Here is a 25,798-nt window from a genome sequence, read left to right on the forward strand (position 1 = left end):
AATACATATTTACTTCCTCCCCCCCCTCCCCCCCATTTGTTTTGTGCAAAACAAAATTTCTTTCTGTAACATCTTGATGAAAGCGTGTTCCACTGCATGGTTTAGTGAATATTCAAAATGGGTGCGCTGAACAAAGCGGAGCACTTGGTCTGTTAAGCAAGAGGCTCAAAGTCAAGAATAAACTTAACTTCCCAGGCTGTGGTTGGGAGTGACTGAGATCTAATATGCTTAGTCTCGCATGGGGGTACTGGGAGAAGAAAGCTAGCTAGGGGGTAGTAGCCAGGGGAGAGTGGCAGTGGGATTAGCTTCAAAGGAAGCAATCACTAGGGTGCTGCATCAGCTCCTTTCAGCAAAACTGCGGGGAGAGATTAAGAAGTGGGGGAAATAGAAAACAGGTTATTAAAAGTACTGGAAAATTGTCAAAATACTGTAATTCTTGTGGCAACACTTCTTTGGTTTTTCTTGTTTGTTTATTTTGTTTTCCTCCTTCCCTGTTTACACATGTGTGACAGAGATGGAAAGCTGAAGGAAGCAGATCAAATCCTTGCTATTAATGGACAACCCCTTGATCAGACAATTACACATCAACAGGCTATCAGCATCCTACAGAAAGCAAAAGATAATGTCCAGCTAGTTGTGGCCAGGGGCACTTTCCCTCAGCTCATCAGTCCTGTAGTTTCCCGGTCTCCATCTGCTGCTAGCACAGTTTCAGCCCATTCCAACCCGGTGAGTATACCCCAGATGTCTGCGTATTCAGTTCTGGGCATGTATGCACTTCCTGCATTTAGTATTTTGAGACTGTTTTTGTAACTTGTATGTATTTCACAGTCCTTGATATTTTTTTGTCAATTTATTTTTGTTGTACCTTTTCCCATGCAAGGAGTAGAAAATATTCAGGCTTGCTTGAGGGGGGATCTTGATCTTGGACATATTCCTTCTTCCCATCTGCCAAATTCTCTGTATCCACCAATGCCAATAGAGCATGTTTACCTTATTTTATGAAGCTTTATTTTGAGGTAGCAGTAAAGAGGATCTTTTTTCTCTTTGCCTTCTGCTTGGGCAAACAGAAGTTTTTCAGGCATTGTAATCTGATCAGCACCACCAGGTAGATGGGTGCTTCTCTGTTGTCTGTTAGCAGTGAGGCTCAATTAAAGCAACAAGAGCACCATCAAAATGCCATGTGTAGGAACATACTTGAGGACCCCCAGAAAATACATTTCCTTTCCTGCTACATTTCCTTTCTTTTGAAAAATTTTGCACATCCAGGTGTAGAGAACATAGCTCAGAAATATGGTGATATTAACTGTACTTTCTCTTCCTGGTACCTTAGTCAGGTAATGGCTTGTCCTGGGATGAAACAGCCTGTCTTCAGTTTCTGTAGGTTTAGCTATTCATTCATCAGTGGTTCTTCCTTTAAGGGAGTGGATAGTCAGAAGTATATGGAGCAATCAGTCTGGATAAAGCAGCTGTTTTGTGTTTATTTTAATCATTAGCGTAACACTTTTTGTGAAGAATTTCAGAATTATTCTTCTGTGTGCAGGAATAAAACTGATTGGCCTAACTTTTCCTTTCAGAACATAGGAGAGGCCTGCTCTCTTCCACTATTTGTGTGACACACTTCTTTCTCTATGTGATTGCCTACATATTCCTTTGCTTGAAAAAAGTTTCTTTCAAACCTACCACAGTTCCCTTTCTTTTTTTATGCATGCTATTCCCAGATGTTTTATTCCCTTTGTTTTCAAATAAGGGAGCAGAGCAGCTTAATCTGGAGGTATTTTTTCCTTCAGTCTTTCCTTGCTCATCATTGTTTTATGTTAAGACTGCAGAACCCCAAACAGGTACTACACGGCTTTGAATTTGCAGTACCTTGATTGTTCCAAAGTAACTGCTTATTTTCAAGATTCTGCCTGGTGGACCACAAGCTGCAGTTTTAAAGTTCAGATGAGTTTATGGTATGGTTTGTTCTTCAGGAGAAGCAATACCAGGAACTTCCAGTCATCCCGTCAGTACTGCCCCATGTGAGCAAGCTAGCATTTGTCTTTCAGAGCTCTTGTCAGAACATGAAGCCTGCCATCAGAGCTATTTCATTGCAGTGCTGTTGACATTGGACAGCAGGGAAATCTTTGTTCATTACACAGGGGGCAGTTTTGCTAACCTACCTTGCAATACCTGGTGCTACTTTCAGCGTTAACCTCTGAATGGGATTTATACTTTCTCCAGTGCTTTGTTATAATGGCTGATGTGAACATGCACTTAACTGAAGGTTTTGATTTCCAGTCTTGTGAGATTTCCTAGCAGCAGTATTTTTCCCACTTACTGCAATGAGACATGAAGGTGGAGAGTCCTAGGTTGCTGCTTAAATTAATTCAGCAAGTTTTTGAAAGGCCTGACACACTACCCAGCTCTGATTTGTACCACAAAAATTCCAGATGTTATGAAATGAGCAATTTATTGCTTAAATATTACATAATCTTAATAGTAATTGTTAGAAAGGTCCCATATTTCTACCTTACTTTATTCAGAAACATACCCAAGAAATAAGATAAACTGTTTCGCAAATTTTAATACATATGTCCTTATTTTAATCATTTGAAAGCTTGTATTTGTTCATTTTAGGTTCACTGGCAGCATGTGGAGACCATTGAGTTGGTGAATGATGGCTCGGGTCTGGGATTTGGGATAGTGGGCGGAAAGTCAACTGGAGTGATTGTTAAAACGATCCTTCCAGGAGGGGTGGCTGATCAGGTAAATTCAACCTACCCTTCTGTTTACTCTTCAGTAGGATGTGAAGTTACTCTTTACTTTGATAATCATGTGAAGTACTGGTAGCTTTTTTCCTCATAAGTGTAAAAAAGAGAGAATAAGTGGTGAATTTTATCTTCAGTAAAAGTGTGTTTAGTGCAGGAGATCTGTGCATTTGAGTGTAGAAGCTGGATTAGGCTCTAAATCACATTTTCAAAACTGTTACATTATACTGGTCAGTCTTCCAGTCATGGAAGTGGTGACCTGATAACAGGGCCTGGAGATGTATGGACAGGATTTACTGATGCACTCCTTCCCTGAGCAGATAAATGGGTTCCTTTTACAGACCTGTCTCTTTGATACACTTCATATGGGCTAACGTGAAGCTTTTCTATTGATTTGAAGGTAAGTCAGTAAGAGAGTAAACCAGTGTATAGCATTATAAAAAACTGGATCATGCTGAGGGAGAGAAATGTGTTTTATTTTGAAGTTATGGTTAATCCTGAGGACCAGTTTTCAAATAGAAGTGCAAAGGTGAATATGTATTTGTATGCTGTCTTTTGGAAGTGTGTTTGGAAATGAAACCTGAACTTCAATCAATGTGTAGTTGTTAAATACTGGTAGGTAGTAACCATAACAATGTGAATTTTTTTCTGTGCTCAGCTGACTGACTGCTTGAAAAAGGATGTCCTGGATATTTCTGGAGAAATTTGTAGTAAAATTAGTGTAGTATTAGGCAACCTACTTTCCTTCTCCATGTTATCATGATATTGACTTGGCACCCAAAAAATGTCACCTGATTCATATTTCTTAAAACCGACTAAAGCTATATGTTTTTTTTTCTAATTGTATGGTATGAGGGAGAAATGGCAGGATGTTAATAGAGTTCTTTTATCATTATTCTTTCTCTAGCATGGGAGATTGTGTAGTGGAGATCACATCTTGAAAATTGGTGATACGGATCTAGCTGGAATGAGCAGTGAGCAGGTGGCGCAAGTTCTGAGGCAGTGTGGAAATCGGGTGAAACTGGTAATTGCAAGAGGTCCTGTTGAGGAGCCACCTCCACCAGCAGGTCCTCCAGGTACACCAGTTCCCATCTCCACACCAGAGAAACAGGTAAGCATCAGTGAATATACTTAACTCATGGCAAACTTTGAATTCAAACTTCCTTTTCTTTTAACTGCTGTTTGAATGCCTTTCACACATGTTCTTAAAAGCCAGGATTTTCTTTCCCAGTAGGGTTCTTAGATAACTGTCTGGGAGAAGTTAATTGTCATGAGTCCACAGTGCAAGGAACTATACACCTGAAGCGTTTTGGAATCAAGACTTAGGACTTCCATAAGTGTGATCTGAATAGCATCTGGTTTTGGGTTGCTTGTGATTGTGCTGTAATACTTGGGGAGCAACTGAAGCCGTGCAGTGTTCAGACAGAGCAAGCTGGCTCTGTAGCATTTCTCTTTCTGCCTGTCCTTTTTGTCTCTGGGAGCATTTCTTATTTCCGTATCACTGCAGCCATCCATCAGACAGTTCCTCCCTGTTCCAGCCAGCACACAGATGATGCTTCTTTCCTACATCACCTGCCATTGCTCATTTGCTAGACATCTTCCACAAAAACTGCTACCTTTATTCCCTTGCTGATGATTGTGCTCTCTGTGCTGTTTCTCCTCTACGAACCACTTAAAAAATGCTGTAAATATTATCATGTCTTGTCAGCTCAAAACCTCTACAAAATAGGTCATTTGCATGTTTGCATCAAAGCCTGGTAATGGGAGCCAGGAAGTAATGTTTTTCATGTATAATTATGACCAGATACATTTAAATGTGATTTCATGGAGTAAGTGAATGAAAGAAAAAAAAAAAATTGGTGGCTGTTTTTGAGCCTACAACCAGACAGAATTTGTGCCTTAAAAATAATTTTTTGTTTTACTTTTTGCTGTTGTATTTCTAGGCATTTTCTTCCCAGTTATAAATTACATTTCAAATAGATCACTTGGGAATTAAAAAAGACTTAACGATTCTTGAATGATTACCATTATTTTGCCTCTGTCCATTGTAGTGGTATCTGTAGAAAAGAAACATATATTGATCGCCTCTTTTCTGTATAAGGCAAAGAAAGTTAATCTTAACATGGAGTCTTCTGAGCATCTGAGTGGAGTGACAAACTGGCACTGTTGTGTCTCTAAAGACGTGAAGGAGGCATGAAAACCTGGCTGTATTTTAGATAAAGGGATCAGTATGTAGTCCAAATATTATTTCTTTGAAAAGCAGCAGTCTCAAAAGAGAAGCTGAATTTGATAATTTAAGCTGTATATTTCTTCACTGTTTGCATTTTTGAGGTTCTGTGATGCAGTGTTGAAGCCTCTGTCTGCAGCTGCAGTATGTATGGCATTTCAAGTACCAAAGAAATAGTTCAAAGCCACCAAGTAGCACAAATTGACTTTTTTGACATCTTCCTTTCTGTTTCTATCCTTCTCAGTACCTTGTTCCTGCTACATCTCTCCTGGCACAAGGCAGACTATTTTAAAATTGATTCTGCCTGCACAAGTCTTGATCTTGGAGGGTACACCCTGTTAATGGTGCTGCAAGCCTCATTAGTTTGGGTCTGGAGTGAGGATTGTGATGGAGACAGTTGAGTTTTTCTTTTTCCTTCTGATAAATACAGGGTGGCTGAAGACTTCTTGATGCTCTTAAAGCTATTAGTGAGAGCAGAATGGCTTTCCAAAATAGGCACTTCTCATAATGTCCCTGGCAGAAGTTTATGCTGTAAAAATTAATGAGATTGTAGAAATCGGAGCAGATTTTAGGGGCATTACCTGTGGCCAAATAATCCTATATTATCAAGCAGAGGGGTGGTTAAAGCAGTAGAGATGTATTTTTCTTGTGTTTATTGTGGTTTTGGGTGGAGTTGTTCAGATACAGAACTGAAGTCAGATTCTCATTTGGCAAGTAGCATCATAGCTCTCTGAAGTCTTCTATTTTTTGGGACGTGCATACTCATCTAGTCAAACTGGGTTTAGTTAAGTGTCTACCTGGTTGCTGTACTGGCACTTTAAAAAATACTAGCTTCTAGTTGTCATGCAGGAGACAGAATAAAATAGGAGTATAGCAGGATCTTGATAGGTTTGTACTATATTTATGAATTTCTATTTTAAATATGTGCATAAATATTGATGTCCATATCGATACAATGAAATTGAAGCCTTGTATATGTAATCATACACTGATATATATCAGCTATGAAAGTGGCTAGTGGCTACCTGTTTTAGGCAGCTGAAAGATGAAAAATAAAAAAAAATACTTTTTAAAAAGTTGAAATTAATTGTTAAAAGTGGATCTTTTTTTTTTTTAATATGAAAGTAGTATAGCTGAAATGGGGTTTTAATATGTATTGTACTTTCATTAAAAATAACTAAATGAATAAAAATAAATATATTAAATAAATAATAAAGGAATTAATTATCCCCAAAATTCTTTGTTGAAATTTGAAGGTTTCTAGTAGATATTAGCAGAGATTGTCATTATTAACTAGCTGGCAGTATAATTGCTACTTTCTAAACCAGAATTTTTGTCTTTCAAAAACAAGAAACATAATTGCCTCACTAGTAACAGCATTTATTATGTTTTAAACATGCATAGGGAAAAAACTAACTATAGTTATTGACCAGGAATTTAAACAAGTAGAATACAAAATATAATTTTGATCTATTTTTCTTCTTTTTTAATAACACAGCAGTCTAAAGCTGGGTCTGAGGATGTCCCAGAAGGGCAACAAGCTGCATATTCTAATATTTTAAGTATGGTTTGTGTATCTTAGTGTACAAGAGGGTCATTGTTCACTTTGCATTAATCTCATCAGTCATTTTGGTAATAGAATAATGATTTTATGGGTTAGATATTATAGGGTTAATATGCCAGGGGCAGTGGGGCAGGGAGGATATTACCTGCATTGCTTTACACTGAGGAATGTAGCCTATATCTAGTTTCTCTCCTGAACACCGAAAAAGAGGAGAAGCAAAGTTGTTGTTTTTTACATTTGTGTCTAGTTTTACATGTTAATGACAGAAAAGAATGTGGTGGGGTTAATGACATAAAAGAAAAAAGCTTCCTTTCTAATCATGCTTTTCTTATTAGGCAGATACTTCTGTTGATAGCTCTGAAGATGGGGAGAAATTCAGTGTTGAACTCACTAAAAACAACCAGGGATTAGGAATAACGATTGCTGGTTACATTGGAGACAAATCATCAGGTATTTATTGATTCCTGCAATTTACAATTTGTTGTGTGCTATGGTTTATGTGCATCAAAGACTTAATTTTAGTTTTCATATAGCATCTCTAAAAATATCCTTGACCATCTAAAATATTTTTAAAGTTTGTGAAGAAAAAGTAATTGTTATCCTTTTGTGAGAAGGACATTCAGATCAGAAGGAATCAGTTTTATTATAAAATTCCACCTCAACATTTTTTAATCAGTTTTTATATTCACTCTTGTCTAAAGCTTGTGCTGATATGTGTTTGCAAAGCAAATCTAAAATAGCTTGAGCCATTTTTATTAGAATGAGCTGGATTTTAAAATTATATTTTAATTTTCAAAAGGCTTCTGCAAGATTATACATTACTATTCTGAGTAGATTTAGGAGATATTATTATTACTTTTTAAACAATGTGTGTAGTACTGCTGGCAGATCAAGAATTCCTCTAGTGACCTGAATATAGTAAATGTTTGTTGACCTCTGGGCTGTTGCAGCCAATAAATAATTTAAATAAAGAAATGCTACAGTTCATGTTCATGTACAGTTTTGAATTTTTATTTTGTAATTTCCACTACGTTTTTCAAAAAAATGATCCGGAACTCTCGTAGGCATCCCTGTGAGGGATTTGGTAAATGCAATACTGTAGGGAAGGGACAATTGTTGAATGTGTTGTAAAATTTCTCAAAGAGCTGTTCATTTGACTTTTACCCATGTATATATTGTTAGAGAAATGTATGGATAGTTATATCCTGTGTTATTAGCAGTTTATAGACATAATTTGTTGGCTTTGAGAAGCTGGACTAAATTTTAACAATCTGTTCCATAGGTGATGGAGGATGGTCACAGTTTGTGAAAGTCTGCTTTCTAGCAGCTTCCAGTTGAATCTTTAAAAGGGAAATTGAACTGTAGAATGTGTGATAGATCTGATAGCATGTGATGGTTTTAAGCCCTGCCAGGACCGGAGACCACGTTGCCCTTGTCCCTTCCCCACCCTCAACTGGTCAGGCTGGAAGTGAGGCACAAACCCTGGCTTAAAATAAGAAGAAATTTAATAAGCAATCTGTACAACAGCAGGAGCAATGATAACAAAAATAAAAAGCGATAACAGTAAACAGGACAAAAGATAGACAGAGAAATACCGCAGTGGTTACAGACAGCTTGCTTGCATGCTCCCCGCGACCAAAGCCACAATGGAAAAAATTCCCGTGCTCACGCACCCAGACCTGAAGTCAGCATGGTATGAATAACCCAGCTGGAGATCCCTTCCCCCTCTCTGCTGGGGAAACTTAACCCTATCCTAGCTGAACCAGGACATAATCCACCCCTTTATACCATTTGTGTCATGTCCAGCTGCCTTTTAGCAGTTAACAATAACAAACCAATAATTAACAAAGGCACAGCACAATTCACGGCACGTTCTCACCCAGAATCAAGTCCCCCTGTGGTACGCATCGGATCTCTCCCATTGTCCTGCATCACCCACCAGGTACACTCAGGTCCTTGAGCAAAAGCAATCCCGTGGATGGGTTTCCTTTACCTTTGCCTGGTGTAGGACTAACCCAGACCATTTTTCCCAATATATTCCTCATGCGCACCACAGGAACTTTATCTCCATCTACAGCATGTGGAGGTTTTGACTGAGCTGGGCCAGCTCGACTGGCAGATCCTCTTGTGTTGACTAGCCAGGTGGCCTTTGCTAGATGCACGTCCCAGTTTTTGAAGGTGCCGCCTCCCAGTGCTTTCAATGTGGTTTTTAACCGTCCATTGTAGTGCTCGATCTTCCCAGAGGCTGGTGCGTGGTAGGGGATATGGTAGACCCACTCGATGCCGTGTTCTTCTGCCCCGGCATTTATGAGGTTGTTTCAGAAGTGGGTCCCATTGTCTGACTCAATTCTCTCAGGGGTGCCATGTCGCCACAGGACTTGGGTTTCAAGGCTCAGGATGGTGTTCTGGGAGGTTGCGTGGGGTGCAGGGTAAGCTTCCAGCCATCCAGTGGTTACTTCCACCATTGCGAGCACGTGGCGCTTCCTTTGGCAGGTCTATGACAGTGTGATGTAGACAATCTGCCAGGCTTCTCTATATCTGTATTTCAGCCATCGCTCTCCATTTCGCTGGGGCTTCACCCGCTTGGCATGTTTGATCGCAGCACACATCTCACATCCGTGGATGATCTCTGCAATGGTGTCAATGGTGAGGTCCACCCCTCGATCTCGAGCCCACCTGTATGTTGCATCTCTACCTTGGTGGCCCGAGGTCTCATGCGCCCACTGGGCTATGAACAGTTCACCTTTGTGCTGCCAGTCCAAGTCCACCTGAGCCCCTCTTAGCAGCTTGGTCTGCCTGCTGGTTGTGTCGATGTTCATCAGTGGCCCAGCTCTTGGGTACATGGGCATCCACATGGCGCACCTTCACAACGAGGTTTTCCACCCGGGCTGCAATGTCCTGCTATACTTCAGCAGCCCAGACGGTTTTACCATTACGTTGCCAGTTGCTCTGTTTCCATTGCTGCAACCATTTCCACAGGGATTCGCCACTGCCCCCGAGTCGGTGTAGAGGTAGAGCCTCAGCCACTTTTCCCGCTCAGCAATATCCAAAGTAAGCTGGATGGCTTTCACCTCTGCAAACTGGCTTTGTTCACCCTGTCCCTCAGCAGCTTCAGTGACCCATCGTGTGGGACTCCACACAGCAGCCTTCCTTCTTCGATGTTTTCCCACAATACGACAAGACCCATCAGTGAACAGGGTATATCGCTTCTCCTCATCCTGCAGCTGGTTATATGGTGGGGCCTCCTTAGCACGTGTCACCTCCTGTTCTAGTGACATCCCGGAATCTTTGCTCTCTGGCCAGTTCGTAATCACCTCTAGTATCCCTGGGCAGCTGAGGTTCCCTATTCGAGCCTGTTGTGTTAGCAACGCAACCCATTTACTCCACGTGGCATCTGTTGCATGATGTGTGGAGGAAGCCTTTCCTTTGTACATCCCCCCCAGCACCGGCAGTCGGGGTGCCAGGAGGAGCTGTGTTTCAGTGCCAACCACTTCTGAGGCAGCCCAAACTCCTTCATACGCTGCCAGTATCTCCTTCTCAGTTGGTGTGTAATTAGCTTCAGAGCCTTTGTATCCCTGGCTCCAAAAGCCCAGAGGTCGGCCTCAGGTCTCCCCAGGTGCTCTCTGCCAGAGGCTCCAGGTAGGGCCGTTCTCCCCAGCTGTGGTGTAGAGCATGTTCTTAACCTCCTGCCCTTCCCGGACTGGCCCGAGGGCTACTGCTTGGGCAATCTCCCGCTTAATTTGTTCAAAGAATTGTTGTTGCTCAGGGCCCCATTCAAAATCATTCTTCTTACGGATTACGTGGTAGAGAGGGCTCACAATCAGGCTGTAGTTCGGGATGTGCATCCTCCAGAACCCCACAGGGCCCAGGAAAGACTGAGTCTCCTTTTTAGAGGTTGGTGGGGCCATGGCTGTTATCTTGTTTATCACCTCCATTGGGATGCGGCGACGCCCATCTTGCTATTTTATTCCTAGGAATTGAATTTCCCTTGCAGACCCCTTAACTTTCTTTTGCTTAATGGCAAAGCCGGCCTTCAGGAGGATTTCAGTTTTTTTCTTCCCTTTCTCAAAGACTTCCTCGTCTGTGTCCCCCCATACAATGAGGTCATCAATGTACTGCAGGTGTTCTGGAGCCCCACCTCTCTCCAGTGCAGTTTGGACCAGTCCATGGCAAATGGTGGAGCTGTGGTTCCACCCCTGGGGCAATCGATTCCAGGTGTACTGGATGCCTCTCCAACTGAATGCAAACTGTGGCCTGCACTCTGGCACTATCGGAATGGAGAAGGCGTTAGCAATGTCAGTCATGGCGTACCACTTGGCTGCCTTCGACTCCAGTTCATACTGGAGCTCGAGCATGTCCGGCACTGCAGCACTCATTGCTGGCGTCACTTCAGGACATGGTAGTCCACAGTTAGCCTCCATTCGCCATTAGGCTTTCTCACTGGCCATACAGGGCTGTTGAAGGGGGAGTGAGTTTTGCTGATCACCTTCTGGCTTTCTAGTTGACAGATCAGCTGATGGATGGGGACCAGGGAATCTCGGTTGGTGCGGTACTGCCACCGGTGCACCGTCCTGGTAGCAATCGGCACTCGCTGCTCCTCAACCTTAAGCCGCCCCACCACTGAGGGATCCTTTGAGAGTCCGGGTAATGTGGACAACTGTTCAACCTCCTCCAGGGCAGCTACACCAAAAGGCCACCGCTACCCTTTTGGGTCTTTGAAGTCCCCTCTCCTGAGATAGTCTATGCCCAGGATGCACGGGGCATCTGGGCCAGTCACAATGGGGTGCTTATGCCAGTCCTTCCCAGTCAGGCTCACTTCAGCTTCCAATGGGGTCAGCTGTTGGGATCCCCCTGTCACTCCGGAGATGCAAATGGATTCAACCCCACTGTAGCTCGATGGCATCAGGGTGCCCTGTGCGCCAGTGTCCACCAAAGCCTTATACTCTTGTGGGTCTGATGTGCCAGGCCATCGGATCCACACTGTCCAGTAAATCCGATTATCCCTTTCCTCCACCTGGCTGGAGGCAGGGCCCCTCTAATCCTGCTCATCATCACTCACTTCTTGTAAGAATGATTTACTGGTCCCCTCAAGAGGGTCAGACATAACGTTGGCCATTCTATTCTGTCTGGGGGATTTCTGACTGGACACTGGGGCTGCGCTCTTCTTGGAAGACTCCCCTTTTGTGATGGTCTTCCCTTTCAGCTGCTCTACTTGTGCAGCTAGGGTGGCAGTGGGCTGTCCATCCCACCTCCTCATGTTTTCTCCATGGTCGTGGAGGAAAAACCACAGGGTGCCTCGTGGTGTGTGCCTTCTGCTGCCTTTCTCTTGGGTGGGGAAACGTTTACTTCTAATGGCTGAGACATCAGCCCATGCAGGTGGAATATAGGACATGTCCTCTTCCATTTTCTGGACCCTCTGAGACAGTTCCTCCACAGCTGAGACCCAGGAATGTTGAGATGAAGGGAGATTTCCCTCATATTGCCGGAGCTTGCCAACCACTCCATCCACTGTTAGAGTGTGGGTGTCTGTCCACCAGGACACTATTGCCAATGCTTTCGAGTGTGCTTCTGGTGCACTCTTCAGGAACTTTCGCCACATCAGGTGTGTGCAAGGGGCCTGATCTATGTCCATGGGTGACTGCTCATCATTCAGATCACCATAGATCATCTCAAACACAGCCAGTTCCCTGAGGTTCTGGATGCCTTTCTCAATGCTGGTCCATTTGCCTAGCTGACATAGGATATCATCCTTGTAGGGGCGCCTCTCCCTTACACTGAGCAGGAGTCACTTCCAAAGGCTGAGGGTTTGAGTCTGTTTCCCTATTTCCCTATCAATGTCATCATCATTGGCCAAAGATCCCAGCTGCTTGGCCTCTCTCCCCTCCATTTCAAAAGCACGGCTCCATTGTCCCAGCATCGGAGCAGCCAGGTGCAAACCTTCTCACCTCCCAGGTGGCCGAAATCTCTCGGTGTATCTCGCAGCTCAGTCGGGGACAGAGATCTGATGATCACATCTGGTCCTTCCTCCTGTTCCTGTGCTGGGCCTGGCTCATCTCCATCCCCCACTTTGTGAACTGACTTTCTGGTATACCAGCACTGGCTGGCTTTCTGGCTCAGCTGCTGTGCTGGTGGAGGCAACTGATCCTGGCTCTGCCTGTTCCCCTGGCCCAGCTGCTGTTCCAGTAAGTTCACTCTCAGATCCTGCAGCCCTTTCTCCCCCCTGAGGGCAGTGGGTGGTATTAAAGAGGACACGGTAGGCATGGGCAAGTCCCCAACACATTGCAGCGATTTGTGTCTCCTGGGTTTTGCCAGCTTGGTAACACACCCTTTCTAAGCACTCCGTCAGCGTCTCAGGGCTCTGCATTTGTTCAGGAGTGAAATTCCAAAGCATTGGGGGTGCCCACTGATGCAGGCCTTTGCCCATCTTTTCCCCCACCCCTTGCCACTCACTGTTATCTGACCTCGGGGCAGGTTTCCGGGCACTGCTGTTGTTAGAGAAGTGCCGCATGGCCAAAACCGAAATCAGGCAGACATTCAGAAAGCATTGTGCCACGATCACACTGGCCTGGATGCTCCAAGGATAATTGAAACTCTCAAAACCTGAGAGAATCTCTTCCCCTGGCTCACGCATAGAGTGGGTGCAACCCCTAACAAAAGCCCAGGCAGCCAACAGGTACTGGCCCACGGCCACAAGCAGCGATGCAAACACATTATAAGCAGTCAGTAGCCAGTATGACAAAACAATCCCCTTTATAATTTTTCCACCGACAACAAACACCAGCACTGGGAATACACAGTGGATGTAAGGGTTAATCGAGCCCCACCACGCAAGCAAGTGGGCCAGCATTGCAAACATTTTATTATTAAACTGTACGAATACAAACAGAAAAATTACACCCAACAGATTGCTCTAACACATTCTGGTCAGGGTCTTTTCCTTTTTGATTGTTATTTCAGCCCTCTTGTGCCCCACACTGGGCGCCAAAGATGGCTGTGTTGGTTTAAGCCCTGCCAGGACTGGGAGACCATGATGCCCTTGTCCCTCCCCCACCCTCGGACACAAGTAGGGCACAAACCCCGGGTTAAAATAAGAAATTTAGTACAACAGTGTGATTATCAATCTGAACAATAACAGTAGCAATGATAACAACAATAAACAGCAATAACAGTAACAAGACAAAAGATATACAGAGAAATACTGCAGTGGTTACAGACAGCTTGCTCACGTGCTCCCCTTGACCCAAAGCCACATAGGAAAATGTTCCCATGCTCCCATGCTGGACCTGAGTCAGCATGGTATGAATAACCCTGCTGGAGATCCCTTCCCCCTCTCTCCTGGGGAAACTTAACCCTATCCTAGCTGAACCAGGACATAGCATATTTTAACTGCTTCAGTGTTCGAGTATCACCAATCTTCGATTTTAAATTATTGTGCTACATATTACTGCATTAGAAGATAATCTTGCCTTAGAAACTAGTTGGGCATCTCACTTAATTTTGTGACTTAACACTTTGTTAAAGTACAACTTTGCTGTCAGAGAAGCAGCAATCAAACTACTGGACAACAAGATCAGCCACTGAATCTTTCATGAGTGAGAAATAGCAATGTCATGTTGTCATACAGCTGTTACGAAATACAAAACCACTTGGAAGTTAGTAAGAACAGTCATTTAATTATTCACAAAACCTGGAGAAACAAGAAATTAAGAAAATACAGAAAAGAATTGTCAATGTCAAGACTGAAATATATTTGTAGTCTTACTCCTCCTAAACTGAATATAGTCATTAGACCAAAACATAGGTTTAGCCCTTCTTCCTACTAACTTTTGTTATATAAAAGATGAGTTTCAGATCTGCAGAGGCACTGGAATGTCTCAACAGATGTGAAAACCCATTTTTTAATGGATTATTTTCCCATCAAATGTATTCTTTTAACAGAGTTAAATGAATTTCTCAACTTCTGTTGAGAGAAAGTAGATTCTGTTAAGATTTCTTACACCAGTGTAACAGGCCTGTGACCCTCAGACCTAATTTTGTGACAGTTCATGCTGGTATTTTTTTCGATTTCATGTGTACTATGCAAAATGCATATGCAGGAACTCCATAGGTTTTCACTTTAATGAACTATTGAAGTTTCAAATTCCAATGTGTTTTTCCTGAAATGGATTTCTTTTTGTATAATGTCCCTTCTGTAGGTGTTTTCTATATATGACTTTTCCTTCTGATTCAAAATCGGTACCAGTCTAAAATGCTACTATTTTGGGGATTTTTTTTTTTTTTTTTATGTCTTTTTTTTTACTGGATCACATACTGACTTACAGCTGTACTTAAAAACTAGTTCAAGTGTAAGTTGTCCTATTTGCTTATAATTTTCTACATTTGGTTATCCAAGCATGCATTTTGTTGAGCAGTTCTTAAGTACATAGAAAATACATAATTTATCAGGTTAGTATACTCAAACTGAATTTTCTGTCCTGCAGTTTTAAATCTGACCAAAAGTCAAAAATATGTTTTTTGTTGATGCTGCTTTCAACATTTAGATAAAAATAAGTTAGAATATGTCTTCTTTTGCAGCAAGAATTAGAATTTGACATTGTAAAATTTTGAATGAAATCTGGTCCAACGCAAGCTGACATTTATCAAGTTCATCTTTTAAGTAAAACGTAGTTTTATTTTCCTAAAGCATATACTTTATTGATGATTCTTTCTTTATCTTGGAGATTGTTTTTTCTTTTTCTCCCTTTGGCTCATGGCATTAGTTGGGAGATTGTTGCATTATTTAAATTGTTTCTTATTAAATTAGTTAATTTAATTTTCTCTGTTTCTCTGACCAAGAACCTTCTGGTATCTTTGTGAAAAGCATCACAAAAGGCAGTGCTGTTGAACATGATGGCAGAATCCACGTGGGAGATCAAATTATAGTTGTAAGTAAACACACGAAGAAGTTCATTTGTCTGCAAAACTCCTTTAAGTTGTAAAGAAGTGCTCATATAGTACTTGTTTAAAACATTTAGGACTGGAGTTGAAATGGTGAGTCCTTTTTTTGACTGAGCCTTTGATCTCATTATCTCTCTGATTATGCTGCCTGTGTGAAACTTATGTTTCCTAAGAAGATCTGGTTTATGTGTGTATCTGATCAGTAGGAGTTTTAGGGTCTGCTTAGTAAAGGCAAAGTTTCACTGTTTGATTGAAATTAAACAACTGTTTTCAAAATTATTTTTAAAATAAAATATTTTCATTCATAAAATGCTAGTTGTGTGGTGAAAATCAGGTCATGAGCGCAGGAACCTCTTTTTTATGTCTGTCACAGATCCGTCCTTGCATTTGTGCAAAGGTATCACTAAACAACTTATTGTCTCATTCCGAGTACATATGTGTTTGTGGAGGTATATAGGATTTTTAAAATGATTTAACTGCTGAGTACAAATGGAAAAAAATTATTATTCCAAAGTTGATTTCTTCTACTGCTGCAGGTGCAGAAGAACGTTTGAGTGAACTCAGACAAAAGAATAAACATTTTTAAGTATAGTTTGCTTAAGTATGGAGGAAAGATTAAACAACCCCACCTCACTCTTAATTACTTTGTATTTAGACACCAGAGTTGGAGGAAGTTCAGAGAAGGGCAACAGAATCATTAAGGGTCTGGGGGAAGTCATTCTTCATGTGGAAGGAATTAAAATAATGGAATATATGTGTTGTATAGATACACTGAAACAACTATTGGAGTCAAGGAATATAGTATTCTTAGAATTATTTCAGAAATTAAAGGCACCAAGGGGTGAGACAGAGAAAGAGTGGGATGATACAGAGTTTGCAAGGAGGAGAATAAAAAGTGGCATGTTCTAGGGATTATGGGATGAAATTAAGTAATGACAAAGTCTTGAGTTTCAGAAGAAACCCTGAGCTGGTGAGATAATGGTGTAGTTTCAGACAGCAGAGGCCAAAATCTTGTTCTTTAAAATATTAAAATGGTGGACCAGAGATAACATCTGGCTGTCTGGAACAGTGTTTGATTGGGAAATTGGACTTCATGGTGTTCAGTAGTAGACTCCACTGTGTCTGAGGTTACCTGGCCTCAGGATGGCTGCGATCTGTAGTTCTTTCTACCACAGTGGACAGATGGGTCTTTCCTCACCCTCCCCTCCCCAGCTGTCCTGGTGATGACTGTGCTGGTTTATTTACCCAGTATTTTCTCCTCAGAGGAGGGGGTAACTGAAGTGTTTAAGCAGGCAGGCTGCACAACATGCCCAGCATAGCACGTGCTGCCATCCTCTCCCACCTCGCAGAGCAGGTCTGCCTGACCCCACTGTGATGGTGGGCACCTAAAACACTTTTCTCCACTTTGCTGTGGTACTGATTGTAACCTTACTGTGCGGTACTCCAGTGAAAATGCTTAGCGTGTCCAATGTTGTTAGGTCATCACATGCTTTGTGCTCAGGCTTACAGATGCTGAGAGCTCACCATATTATTTTGTCCTAGACATTTTTTTTCTGGGTGTTGTCTTGTGGGCTGACAAGCTGCTTAATCCTGCAGGTGGATGGAACAAATCTTCAGGGTTTTACTAACCAGCAAGCAGTTGATGTTTTGCGGCACACGGGACAAACAGTTCGGCTCACTTTGATCAGAAGAGGACTTAAGCAGGAAAATCATATTCAGCCCCAGGAGGACTTCAGTGCTGCTGTTGAAAAGGACTTACTGTTCCAAACAATGGATAGTAGCACAGCCAAAGGTAATTAAAACTGTCTTTGCTTTAAAATTGACTTGAAACATTTTTCTTGTCAATTGCAAAGTGGAAATACAATGGGCAAGATTCATTTTGGGAAGCTATTACTGTTGGCAGAGCTGTTGTACATGGGGGGGAGAATTTGGTCTACTTTGATTAATCTGTTAGACACAATGGTATAATTTGCTACATTTTCAAAGTGAGCATTGAAAGCTCTACAGTGCTTTGCACTTCTGGCTGAGTTGCTTCAGCACTTTGATCCTTCAAATCTTCAAGTGGTAAGAAGGCAGTGAATGTTTTATTCATGCTCAAGGGTGAGAAGCTGCATTCAAGAGCAAGCAAAGAGATTACCCTCCACAATAAGCAAAAGCAAGTCTCAGTTCCTTTCACTCCTTCATGTCAGTGTCACAAGCTTGAAGTATGAGAGAAGTGGCCTGTATCTAGATGTTATTAATAATCTGATAGGGCATTAACTGTATATGTGTACAAAGTTGAGAAGCCAATGAACAATATTAATTTTGCTACTGATGAGATTAGTGAAGCTCAATATTATGATGTGCACATCTTGAAGTATATGTGCCAGATTTTGAAAATCAGTGTGTTTGAACAGAATATCTGCACAGAAGCTGGATACAGAGACTTTGTTCAGCTACTTGTGTTACAGGTTTATGTCAGCAGAAGTATATCCAACTCATAGACTGAGGCATAATACCCACCTTGAACAAGATTTCAAAAGACCCAATAGTATGCTGTCTGTATGACACCCTCTCATTCCCACTTTTAGTAAAAATTACAAAGGAAATGCTCAGAAAATGCTGTTTCTCTAGCCTAGAGGTGTTCAAGACAGCTGACAGCCAGCAACATACCTAATAGAACTCTGTGATAGGATAGGCTTTCTACAAGTGAAAAGTCTGTCAGGTATGCAGGTCTCCAAGTCCTCATTTTTCAGTGTCAGCTTCCTGAATTGCACAAAGAAAAGGAAGAAAAAAAAAAAAAAAAGAAAAAGGTGATAAAAGAGTACTAAAGAATGTTATATGTTTTCCAGTAACTTTTCTTTCAGTCACAGAGATGCAGCTACTGATATTTGTGCTTTTTTTTTTTTTTCTCGTTTCATTGAAAAATTCACTGGAGAAGGCAAAGCATTAACAGAAGGCAAAATGTCTTTAAAATATAGTATTTCTTCTGGGCCCTTTATGCCAGATTCCATTCACCAAATATGGATCCATATGGATCCAAATATGGAAATCCAGTGTAAGAGAGAGTTGGTGGCCTTAAGCATGCCTGTGAGCTTGAAAAATATCACAGCACATTAAAGAGCTGAAAAGGCTTCTTCTTTTTCCAGGTAACAGTGAAACAGAACAGGGATCCCCATCACTACCATGCAGTGCCAGTGTGGTAAATATTGGAAAGGACATGAAACAACAGGAAACAGGTTCTCAACATTTAATATTTTTTTCTGTGAAAGGGCACATGAGTGTGCTTACACAAAGATTAGCTGTATTGTGTGCCTGTCTATCTCCTGTATGGTGTGTAGCTGAGGTAGAACGTACAGCTAGAAAGTGAAAGTAATCATGTGTGTATGCATGTACTCTTGAGTGCTGTAAGATCATTGGCTATGTGTCTGAAAATAATTATGTGTCAAAGGTGTCACATGAAGCAGTCTGCTTTTGCTACATGCTCAGCCCTGTTTTTAGTCTAGTTTTGTATTTCTACTCTTTTTAGTCTAGCTGTGTATTAAGCCTTTTTGTTCCTCAACATGCCTTATGTTTCCAACTGCCTGCAGCTGCCAAGCTGCAGTTTCAGAACTTTTACCTCTTCTGATAAACTTTCTTTTCACAAATTCCTGAGCTGGTATTCATTTCAATCTGTGTTCTCAGTGTTTGAAATTCAGTCAATTCTGGTGCACTATACAGCCTTCCCTTTCCCATAATCGTCATGGAAATTATTATTTTCTAACAGGTATTTTCCCTTCCCTTTTGAGCTGGTAGGGTACTGTGCTGCTTTTCAGAAGTCCAATGTGATGATAGTTTTCCAGAATGAGGTGGCACTTGATGTGTTTTCTAACACTTTCCTGCTTCCAGAGCTTGAGGGAAACTGAACAGGATGACCCATATGAGTTCTGTAATATGTATATTTTCATAACATAATGCTTTCCATTATCTCGGATAGCTGAAGAATTTCTTTTTAACACATTTCCTTCAGATACTGCTGGTTCTCTACTTTGAGGAAAGTACTGTCATATTTGAATGCCTTCATTTTTAATAATGTTTCTGAGCAATTACTAGATTTAAAACACTGTCTGAGGCTGTTAGTCACTTTGGATTCTTGCTAAAAGTCAGTGGGAGTTGGAATTGGAAACTTAACCTTGTAATGAAGATATTAGTCTTTGCCTGTGATGGGCATTCAGATCTAAAGTTTCTTTTGATACTTACTGTAGGCACAGAACAGTCATAGAACTTGAATATGTAAGGTCCTGTTAAATTTGCTGTGTTTGCTGGCTGTTGTATCTAAATACTGCATTTTATTTCCTGCTCTAGAATTGAAACAGTATGAGTGAAGGGAAAATGAGCAGAAGGAAAGCTTTTCTCTGTTTTTTCAGCCTACAGATAAACTTTCAGTCAAGAGTCGTTGCAATTTGCTGGCTAGCCTGTCGTATTTTTCACAGCGTTATTGCTTTTCTCTCCTCCTTCTCTTCCAATTTCATTGCTGCACTTTATCTGTTAGAATTATTTCTCCTTGTATATATGCAAGTATGTATATAGCCAAAAAAAAAAAAGAAGAAAAAGAGCTAGGACTTGCATTGTCTCACTGCCCTCTAGGGCCTACAGTTTGAAAAGAAAAATCTTTTACAGTTGTGCTCATAGTTCTGAAAGTACAAAACCTTCAGATTTTGTTTGAAAACTTTCCTTGGACATTCTGTAAAATGCAGGATCAGTATGCAATATCACATATGTAAATATTTCGGCCATCCCTCTGAATGAACTATCAGCCCACATACAGTCTGGTTTAACATGCCTGAGGCATGCTTCTAACTTTGTCATTTGCTTTGTGCTCATTATATTGTCAAGTTGCATTAAATTCACTCAACACTGAGGCTAGCTTAAATATGTATCCTTTCTTCCCAGCCATGCACACCAAACTTTTTGACTAAACTTCATGTCTTTCAAAATACAGTTCATTTTGGGGGGGTTGGGATCTAACACTGTTTTGCAAGATTTTCCTCTGGTAAACTAAAGCCTGGTGAGACAAAACATGCCAATATTTAGGAGAGTTCTGGCATCATGGGAATGATTGCGTAGTCTTGCATGTTCCATATACTTTATCAGTTATAGTAATTGACAGGATGTTGCACTTTTTGCCACAGTAATCTCAGACATAACTTTTAGATTTTCAGCTAACTACTACAGAAGAAGCAGCTACAAAGGCAAAGTGGCAGAGGATTATGGGTTCAAATTATGAAATAGTGGTAGGTCAACTTTGATTACTATTATTAAATATTGGTCTGTCCACCTGTTATGTTGCTGACATGCTGGTAGAATTATGTTTGTATTATATTTGTTCCTGAATTTATAAAAATCATACATATGCTTCTTAATCTGTTGAGATTAATTTATTTTTATTATAAATTATGACTATAAATATATATTTTTCTGTGTTGATTTTAGCAAAATAATTACAAACCTCTTAGGTTACTGTGCCTGTGAGTATTGTTCACAGATTTCCTAGCTTTAAGAGGATAAATGTGTATTAGAGGAAAAATTTTTAAGGTCAGCTTCCGAGCTCCCTTCATTAGCCAGAATTTGGAGCTAGTGCTTGAAACTTCTTACCCATTCTGCATACTGAATGAATTGTTTGATGTAATAATCTAAATAATGCATAGAACATTTACTGTAGATACATTTGAAAAGCAGTATCTGAGTTTAGAACTTTATTTTGAACTAGTCTTTGCAGAAGTAGGTATTATTAGATACATTGTTGTCATATACAGTTCTCACTTGTTTATGCTGAAGTGGTAAGTGATAGAAGTTTCAGTTTTTACCTGACTGTGCTAATTACATGTGACAATATTTCTGGTTTCTCACCTCTGGAATATTCACCTCATTATATGTAAATTGAAATGGAAACTGTTATGGCTGTAATATGTCAAAAGTAACTGTTTCTTAATCTTATTTTAGGTGGCTGTAGTTAACAAATTTAGCGAAAGCAGTGGATTAGGGATAAGCCTTGAAGCTACAGTGGGACATCATTTCATCAGATCTGTGTTACCAGAAGGGCCAGTTGGACAAAGCGGCAAGCTGTTCAGTGGAGATGAGCTGCTGGAAGTAAGAAAAAATTTTTGAGCAGTGACTTGCTTCTCACAGGTTGTGACTTGGGAATGTAGCACATGTAACTTGCATACAGCTGTAACCAGAAGTGCTTGAGCCATCACTTCATATGTACTTACGTATATTTATGTGAATGTATATGCTTACATGCGTTTCTTGGCTGATAGCAGATTTTTCAGATACAGTTCAAGGTCACCAAATAAGAATACCCAGCAAAAATATTAAGATTTAAGAGGAATATCCCTACACAGTGAAGGAACTGAACACCTATTTACTCTTCTAAATCTTTTTCTTAGAAATAATATGTGAGTTTCTTCCACATGAAGTGACAGAGTGTGTGGTGTTTGTAGGGTGCTGTCATGCAATTTATGAGACTATCTGTTCAGTTCAGAATGTATTTTGGTGCTGATCCTGTGCACCAGACTGAGAAAAAATTAAGGGTTAATAGTGTCCATTAGCATGCTTTTTGTATTTGTTTTGTTTTGTTTTGTTGTTGTTTTTTTTTTTTAATTGGGTGATTAGTGAGTTGGTGGGGTTTTTTACCCTTTTTTGTTCATTTTACTTTTAAGCACTGTGTGCACTTCTAAATACTGTGTGCTCTTTATTTATTGAGGTGAATGAGATCTCTTTGCTTGGAGAAAACCACAAGGATGTGGTCAGTATCTTGAAAGAACTGCCTATTAAGGTGACAATGGTGTGCTGTCGTCCAGTAGCTACCCCCATCACTCACCCAGAAGTACTGGAGAGTCTAAGTCTATCTGAGGTTCAGCTCACAGAAAAGGTATTTTGTCATTAAAAAAATCACATAAAATAACTGTTTCCTTGAGAAAAAAACATAAAGTTCTTGTACAAGATTAGAAATACGTTTTAGTATTTTAGGATTTAGAACCAGAAAAATAGAAAAAGGCAATTTATGTTCACCAGCTGTACTTTAGGCCACTAGAAGATGTCAATCCTGGTAGGTCTGGGACATGGGTCTATTTACCCAGATACTTCTCTTCTGCAAATGTGTGTGGATTTACAGCAAACTCAACTGTGTGTTCTTTACAATCTGAATATATTTAATCTGTTTTTGAACTTTGCTTTCTGGGTTTGTGTTGTGCAGAACTCTGTGTGTGTTCATGAGAAGACACACTTCTGTCACTCATAAGTACAAAGCTCTGGGCAGGCTGATGAACTAAAGATGTCAGAATGCCCTGCAGTATAGTGTACAAAGCAATGTATGAAAAGATACGTTGTTAATTCTGAGTTCTGGGCAAGCACCAAATTCAGTTTATAGTTCCTAAGCTTTTCTATGAAACCAAAGGAAATGAAGAACATATATGCATGTGTATGTATGTGAGTGTGTGTGTATCCTTTATTAAATGTTCTGACTTCTGTCAGTGCTATGTTTAGATTGAGGCATATTTTTAGATATACCATTTAATAACCAATATTTTCTGTATATTTAAACGTGTTAAGAGGATTTCTGAAGTTTTTAGTCTGACAGACGTCTTGGAAATATTTTATTACAAGGATATGTGAATTCTGTGCTAGGTTTATCAGACTCATTTGGTAGCTGCTGAGTGCATTTTCTCTATGTTTAGAGACATATCAGTTTTCATCTTGTTCTTTTTGAACAGAGTTTTGTCTCTGCAGATTCACAAACATTTACATTTCACTGGTAACATTTGTTTTTTTCAGACTCACATAGAACTTGGATTCATTGGCTCCTCAGACACAGAGGGAACAGCTTTGGAAATAGCTCATGAGGGTCAGAGTCCAGAAGAGATGCAAAGCTCGTCTTTGGCGATGTGGGAAACAGAAGTACAGCACATTGAGCTAGAAAAAGGAAGTACAGGACTTGGATTTAGCATATTGGACTACCAGGTAACTTCTGCACTTCTTTCTTTAAGAAGAGGACAAAATACTTTGTATTGATTGAATCTTGCAATATGATCTAAATATGTATTTTAAGGGTAAATGTTAATGGAAACCAAGCAATAGAGTAAAGCTAAATGGATATTGCTACTGGTAGGCATCCCACTAGCTACATTACTTATTCCTCTTACTGTATTAAGACTACAGGTTCTAATGATAATGGTAATACTGGTCCAGAAAAACAGATAATCTGTAATATGCTAGGGTCTTCAGAAAGCTCACCTTCTAGTGCCCCGGGGGCAATGAACGATGTAGTTAGAATATTCAGGCATTTAGCTATGTATTTTGCACCTGCAATGAGGTGCTTAGGGCAAGATCCAATAAAGGACTTAGGTGCTTAGGATTTACTAAAATCCAGAACTGCAATTCTGAAATCCTTTGCTTAGCTGCTGTCTGTTCAGGATGTGCCTAAATGCCCCCATTCAGTTTGTGTTTGACTTCAGAATTTCTGAGTCTCTTAAGCCGTGACTCTTGGTGTGTCCTGAAGAACAGCTCAGTGCCTGCCTCCTGCCCGCTTTTGGTCAGGATCCCAGAACAAATGTTCCTCCTGTTCCCAGTTGTCACAGTGGATAATTTTTAATCTGGCATCAAGTAATTTCTCCCTGCAGGCAGCACAGGTTTTTGTCTGGCTCCTTGGTGGCGCTGCAGGACCCAGTTTCCTCCCAGCTCTCTGCTGGATCTTGTCACTAAGAGTAAATTCATTTGCATGTGGAGGTGACATCCAGGTAGAAATTAAGTCCACAGGGCACTGCTTAGAATTAATCTAAGCCTCAGTAATATTTTGCATTTGCACACTGATAAAGGTGAAGGGCAGTGTAGTTTAATAATCTGAAGGATAAAGGCACAGTCAAGTATCTGAATTACGAAATAGTGATTACATTTTAGTGTGCTACTCATGATACTCTGCAGTGAGACACCATAGCTGAGCCTGAGTATTTGGAGTCCATGTCAGCACAAAGTAAGGCAGGTTTTGCTTCAGCCTCTTTCATAGCATTGACACACAGTGGTTGACTATGTTACTGAATTTTATGGATAGTAATATTGGAGGGTTGTGGGAAGTACCTTAAATAGTTTTACATATTTTGCAAGTGTGCGTTTGTTTATATCCTGCAGCTCTAGTCAGCTTTCTGAAACTTACCTCTTTTTTGATGTTGTCACATTTGTAGTGTGTCCTATGTTCTTTCCTTTGACATGTGGTTAAAACATTTCAGTTTGTCACTGAAGTTTTTGCTTCTGTCTATGACTGTGGTATCTAAGATTGCACAGCTGTATTCCCAAACATGTAAGGGTGGATAAAGTCTGCAATACTGTCACTGCAGTAGGAGGTATTTGAATTTCTGGTGTGTAAATCTCATTACAGTATGAACAGCAGTCTGCGATTTAGCACTATTTTATTCTGAGGATATATAATGGGACATCACCTAGAAAGGAGTAATAATTTTCACATTTAAGAATCAAAAATAGGTGGAAGTCTAAATGTATAAGCAGTACGGACAGCAGGGTACATTCCTGCTGAGGGCTTTATCTGGAGCAGAGCTCCAACTCTTTTAATAACACTACTCTCTGGGGTTATTAAAAGCTCATGCATAAGATTTAGCCACTCAGGACATAAAGGAGTAAATAAAATGAAATGCTTTTCTTGTTTTTACTTAATTAGGATCCTGTTGATCCAGCAAACACAGTAATTGTGATTCGCTCATTAGTTCCTGGGGGTGTGGCTGAACAAGATGGTAGACTTCTTCCTGGAGATCGACTTATGTTTGTCAATGATATCAACTTGGAAAATGGCAGCTTGGAGGAAGCAGTACAAGCACTGAAAGGAGCCCCAACAGGAACAGTTAAAATAGGAGTTGCCAAACCACTGCCTGTAAGGATTCGGGAATTTGATGGGTACTTTTCATCTGTATGCACTTTGTATGCTCTGGGGTACAGCTGGGTGGCTCAAAACATTCAGAAACTGTCTTTAACAGATTCCTGTATCTCCTTGCATGTAGGAGTGACCTGTGTAGTGAATGACTGGTGTAGTGATTGCAGGGCCTAGCACACCTGTTTCGCAGCTGAGAAAACAATGAAGCATCTTGCAACCAGCACAGTCTTTTAGGGCTGCAAGTTGCCAGGCATAATTTTGTACACTTCACAAGATTCTCTTGAGCGTGTGAGATGGAGACATAAAGTCATTTTTATGGAATTTGCCTGGAATTTGCCTATTCCTTTGCCTTCCAACGTATAGTACTTATGCAGTCTTTGTATTTAGACTGCAGATTTTATGTTTAAACAGTGATGAGTAGTGTT

At 40.7% G+C, this 25,798-nt stretch overlaps 1 protein-coding gene across 15 annotated transcripts in view; it reads left to right on the top strand.

The window, feature by feature from the left end:
- The window catches only part of MPDZ (multiple PDZ domain crumbs cell polarity complex component), an 89,052-nt gene that overhangs the window by 10,181 nt on the left and 53,073 nt on the right, over positions 1-25,798 (top strand). For all 15 annotated transcript variants that reach the window (XM_026866355.1, XM_026866357.1, XM_026866361.1 and 12 more), the window contains exons 5-16: positions 513-726; positions 2,617-2,745; positions 3,655-3,858; positions 6,874-6,988; positions 15,374-15,462; positions 17,072-17,267; positions 18,604-18,693; positions 20,648-20,727; positions 21,437-21,583; positions 22,200-22,367; positions 23,270-23,455; positions 25,164-25,373. In XM_026866355.1, the coding sequence (XP_026722156.1) occupies positions 513-726; positions 2,617-2,745; positions 3,655-3,858; positions 6,874-6,988; positions 15,374-15,462; positions 17,072-17,267; positions 18,604-18,693; positions 20,648-20,727; positions 21,437-21,583; positions 22,200-22,367; positions 23,270-23,455; positions 25,164-25,373 (1,828 nt within the window). The remainder of the gene's footprint in view (positions 1-512; positions 727-2,616; positions 2,746-3,654; positions 3,859-6,873; positions 6,989-15,373; positions 15,463-17,071; positions 17,268-18,603; positions 18,694-20,647; positions 20,728-21,436; positions 21,584-22,199; positions 22,368-23,269; positions 23,456-25,163; positions 25,374-25,798) is intronic.

This window comes from Athene cunicularia (assembly GCF_003259725.1).
Source record: "Athene cunicularia isolate RWA chromosome Z unlocalized genomic scaffold, athCun1 chrZ_part2, whole genome shotgun sequence".
NCBI classification, from domain to species: Eukaryota; Metazoa; Chordata; class Aves; order Strigiformes; family Strigidae; genus Athene; species Athene cunicularia.